Genomic DNA, 4,134 nt, shown 5'->3' with positions numbered 1-4,134 from the left:
TTTGATAGTGCATGCTGGAAGCCCAGCCAGAAGAGCATTACAATAATCCAGTCTGGAGAGAACAAGAGCTTGAACCAGGAGTTGTGCAGCCTGTTCTGATAGGAAGGGTCTAATCTTTCTAATGTTGTATAAAGCAAATCTGCAGGACCGGGCTGTTGCAGTAATGTGGTCAGTGAAGTTTAACTGGTCATCAATCACAACTCCAAGTTTTTTTGCTGTCCTTGATGGAGTTATGGTCGATGAACCAAGCTGAATGGAGAAATTTTGATGAAGTGCTGGGTTGGTTGAGAAAACAAGTAATTCTGTCTTTGGAAGATTGAGTTTAAGATGATGCTCTTTCATCCAGTCAGAAATGTCTGTCAGACAGGCAGCGATACGAACACTGACTGTAGGATCATCTGGTTGAAATGAGAAGTAGAGTTGAGTGTCATCAGCATAGCAGTGATAGGAGAAGCCATGTTTCTGAATGACGGAACCTAATGATGACATGTAGATGGAGAAGAGAAGTGGTCCAAGGACTGAGCCCTGTGGAACCCCAGTAGCTAGATGATGTGACTTAGACACTTCACCTCTCCATGACACCCTGTAGGACCTACCAGAGAGGTAAGACCTGAACCACTGGAGAGCAGATCCTGAGATCCCCGTCCTCTTAAGTGTTGACAGGAGGATCTGGTGGTTAACTGTGTCAAAAGCAGCAGACAGATCCAGCAGAATGAGCACTGAGGATTTGGAAGCTGCTTTTGCCAGTCTCAGTGCCTCAGTTACCGAGAGCAAGGCAGTCTCGGTCGAATGGCCGCTTTTGAAGCCGGATTGGTTGTTGTCTAGGAGGTTGTCCCGTTCAAGAAACATAGAGAGATGATTGAACACAACTCGCTCAAGGGTCTTTGCAATGAAACGCAGAAGGGATACCGGTTGGTAGTTTTCTAAAAGTGCTGGATTCAGAGAGGGTTTCTTAAGCAGTGGGGTTACCCGCGCCTGCTTAAATGCTGTGGGAAAGGTGCCCGTGTGAAGAGAAGAGAAATTAATTAAAACAGTGGTAACAAATGCATGAGAAAAAAGAGTACCATATGGACGAATAAAAAAATTAAAACAAGCATAGTTAAAACAGTTGTAAAGACAATAATAATAATAATAAAAATGATCATATCCACAATAATGGTCTGATATAAAAATAAACATTCTTCAGTTTACAGCCCACATACATGTAACATCTTTATTAGAACACCTCTCATTCATTTCTTTCTCAAACACGTTCTGCACTTTTACTACATTGTTTTACTATAGATAGATAGATAGATAGATAGATAGATAGATAGATATTAGGCTATCATAATATCATAATATTGATAACAAAGTCATTGAAGTTTCTGTTTCAAATGAACTTGTATCGGTTTAAATTGTTCATTGCAGCGCTGGTGAGGATTAGTTCCATAGACCGTGAAAAAAACGGATTAATTCGCGCCGCGCTGCCCATTGGGTAGCGCTAGTAAACACGTCCGCGCTGCGCTGACGAGTCGGCCGCGAGGCTCGGTCTGTTGAACCGCGCAGATGACATGCCCGCGCGGCGCGAGCTTGTTGCCTCCCACTTCCGTTCTGTGGATGGGGTTCTGAAATTGGCGGGGCTGCAGCTGGATATGTCTCTTCCATTTACCCTTCCCCTTAACTCTCCCTGACCCCTCTCTCGCCTACGGCTCGTAATTATACGGCAATAGCCCATCGAAGAGTTGACATTTATCCCAACTGCAACCTCTTTGCTGTCTGATACCATTACGAAGAGACGATGTTTACCGGCCGTTGCATCACTTCCGATCAGAGCGTTTTTCACAACGTTTTTCACAAGTCATTTTACTCACAATATCTTTTAAAAAAACTGTTTTAATGCACTTTTATGATTAATTTCTTTACGCAAGTCGAGTTCCTATACTATTTATCTACACGTTCATTCACAGTGATCTTCAACTTGAAAGATGGGCTTTAAGCATTTAAAGCATTTAATTATTATTATTATTATTATGCATTGTAAGATTATGGCTTTAATGCATAAGGCCTGCTTTGAATTCCTACTAAAATCCTACAGCTTTATCCCTTTCCCATAAGTGCTCTTGAATTTACTTGAGAAAATTTGGGCTGATCCAAGTCTGAGCATGTCTTTAATCAGAACACCATTTCTTGAGCTGAAAATGTCAACCAGAGGGGCAGCCATTGAAGAGGGTATGTAATCATTACACTGTGGGCCATTTAGACTGGGTGCACATTTCACTTCATAGGTAAAAAAGAAGGTGCCATATGTAAAAACACAAGCCTCACTCACAACTCCACTTCTAAGATCAAAAGAGCATTTACCAAGTAGATCACTGTTCCAGTAGCTGTCTGCATCATACACTTCAAAAGTCAGTTTTTTGGACATTCTGATCTTAATAGCACCAAACTCAAATGTTTCTGGCCAACTTGGATTGTCATTATCCTCAATAGTCTCAGTGCGCTTCTTTTGTGTGCCATATGTAACTAATACAGCACCATCTGTTTGAGTAAATCTATCTCCATACAGACCTTTGGCTCTGAGGTTGTAGACTTTTAGGGTGGCAAGTCCTTTTTCAGCTGGACAGCAATTAGACTTTATCATTTGATTGCCTTGACAAACACAAGCACATCGATCTCTTGCACTGCACTTCTTGCCAATCTTGCAATGCTCAGAGCAAACCTTCATGAGGGCATTTTCTATAATGTATTTTTCAACAGCTCTCTTTAGCCCTTTCCTTGCAGGGTGTTTAGTACTCAGTAAGAAATGGAGGGGTTTTAGAGAGTAGTGCACAACGTCAGGGAGGCTCTTCAAAGACTTACGCCAGTTCTTAAGGGAATTTGGGTGTGATGAACCAGAAAAAAGCAAATCTTCTCCATTTATATTTCCTCCAATAATCTCTGTCTGACGCTCACTGAACATGGAGCTGAACTTTTCGTTGGTCCCCATCTTCTTCTTTTTTTCTTTACAAAAATGGCTCTCTGCCTTCACAGTTGCTACACTGTATGAACCAGAGGCTTCTACATCCAAACAGTCTTTCACCGCAGTGTCTGTAAGTCCACTCATAGATGCCTGACAGGATTTGATGGCTGTTATGGCTTTCACTTTCCCTCCTAACGTGACACCGGTGGTAAAGTGAGTACCATATGTGGCGATCAGGTTGCGGTAGGCGTCTGGATCATAGGATTCAGGGAGTGATTTGATTGCTTCAAGAAACTCAGCATGAAGAGGAGGCTTTTCAGCTACGCGATATCTATAAAGAAACAGTTAACAAGCTTATATTCATTGGGACCAAAGAGGGAGCAGTTTACAATAAAAATTAATTTATTTTCAGTCACAAGGAGAGAAAAAAATCCAGCTTTCTCACCTGTAAAAACTGCATGCAACTTCATGTTTGGTGAAACTGTATTTGTCTTCTTTAGATTTTTGCATCGCAAATTTGGCTTCCCTGGAATGAGTGCTTCCGACTGCAGCTCCAGCAACTTTTACATCTAAACCAACTTTCCAGCTGACCGAGAGTGCAGATGATGAATCATTGACCAGTGCTTCACTTGATTCAAAGATCTGACTGGAGACTTTCATTGAACACTTGGGCAAGGTCCTCCAGTCTACAACTGCTGCTGGTAGCTTTTGTTTTATTTTATTCATGTAACTGTTCTTGCGCAATTTACAAGTGCCATTTCCTAAATCCCATTTTTCTGTGTCGATCACATAAGAACCTTTTCGCGTCATGGTCACAACATCAAATCCCTCTCCAGCAAGATTGTGTCCTGGAACAAAGGGAGCATTCTCACACTCTTTTGATGCAGCTATGTCATCCTCTCCAGAAATGCTCATGAGAAGCAAAGTCCAGAAAACAGCAAGGTAAATCTGGAACGGCCCCATCATCTGTAATGAGATAAGAACATTCGCAACATTTCTGTCAAATCATTATTGGTGTCAGATTTTACATGCATGTCCTCATAAAATTGATCATATTAACAATATTGCTATTTTTTTTAACATTATAAACAAATTACAAAAAATATATCAATAATAATGGTTTCTTTAAAATTAGAATATAATTTTTGCGATGATTTTTCTTTACCATTAAATTCACAGATGAGCTGATCAAA

At 40.9% G+C, this 4,134-nt stretch overlaps 1 protein-coding gene across 1 annotated transcript; it reads right to left on the bottom strand.

Annotated features, from left to right (window-relative positions):
* Nucleotides 1–2,056: 2,056 nt before the first annotated feature.
* On the bottom strand, nt 2,057–3,908 carry LOC137047907 (perforin-1-like). Its single transcript, XM_067425830.1, has 2 exons — nt 3,387–3,908; nt 2,057–3,272 (listed from the first exon to the last, which is right to left on the bottom strand). Exons 1-2 carry the CDS (start codon nt 3,905–3,907, stop codon nt 2,072–2,074), a joined length of 1,722 nt encoding a protein of 573 aa, XP_067281931.1. The 5' UTR covers nt 3,908; the 3' UTR covers nt 2,057–2,071.
* Between the last annotated feature and the right edge of the window lie 226 nt (nt 3,909–4,134).

Source organism: Pseudorasbora parva, chromosome 19, assembly GCF_024679245.1.
Source record: "Pseudorasbora parva isolate DD20220531a chromosome 19, ASM2467924v1, whole genome shotgun sequence".
In the NCBI taxonomy this organism is placed as follows: Eukaryota; Metazoa; Chordata; class Actinopteri; order Cypriniformes; family Gobionidae; genus Pseudorasbora; species Pseudorasbora parva.
The sequence above is the reverse complement of the archived record's forward strand: the minus strand, read 5'-3'. Positions and strand labels throughout refer to the sequence as shown.

Bases quoted from the DNA above. Each gene is read 5' to 3' on its own strand.
- LOC137047907 (XM_067425830.1), bottom strand. From the start codon at position 3,907: ATGATGGGGCCGTTCCAGATTTACCTTGCTGTTTTCTGGACTTTGCTT. The intron at 3,273-3,386 runs GTGAGAAAGCTG...GTTTCTTTATAG, and splicing joins GTTGCATGCAGTTTTTACAG to ATATCGCGTAGCTGAAAAGC.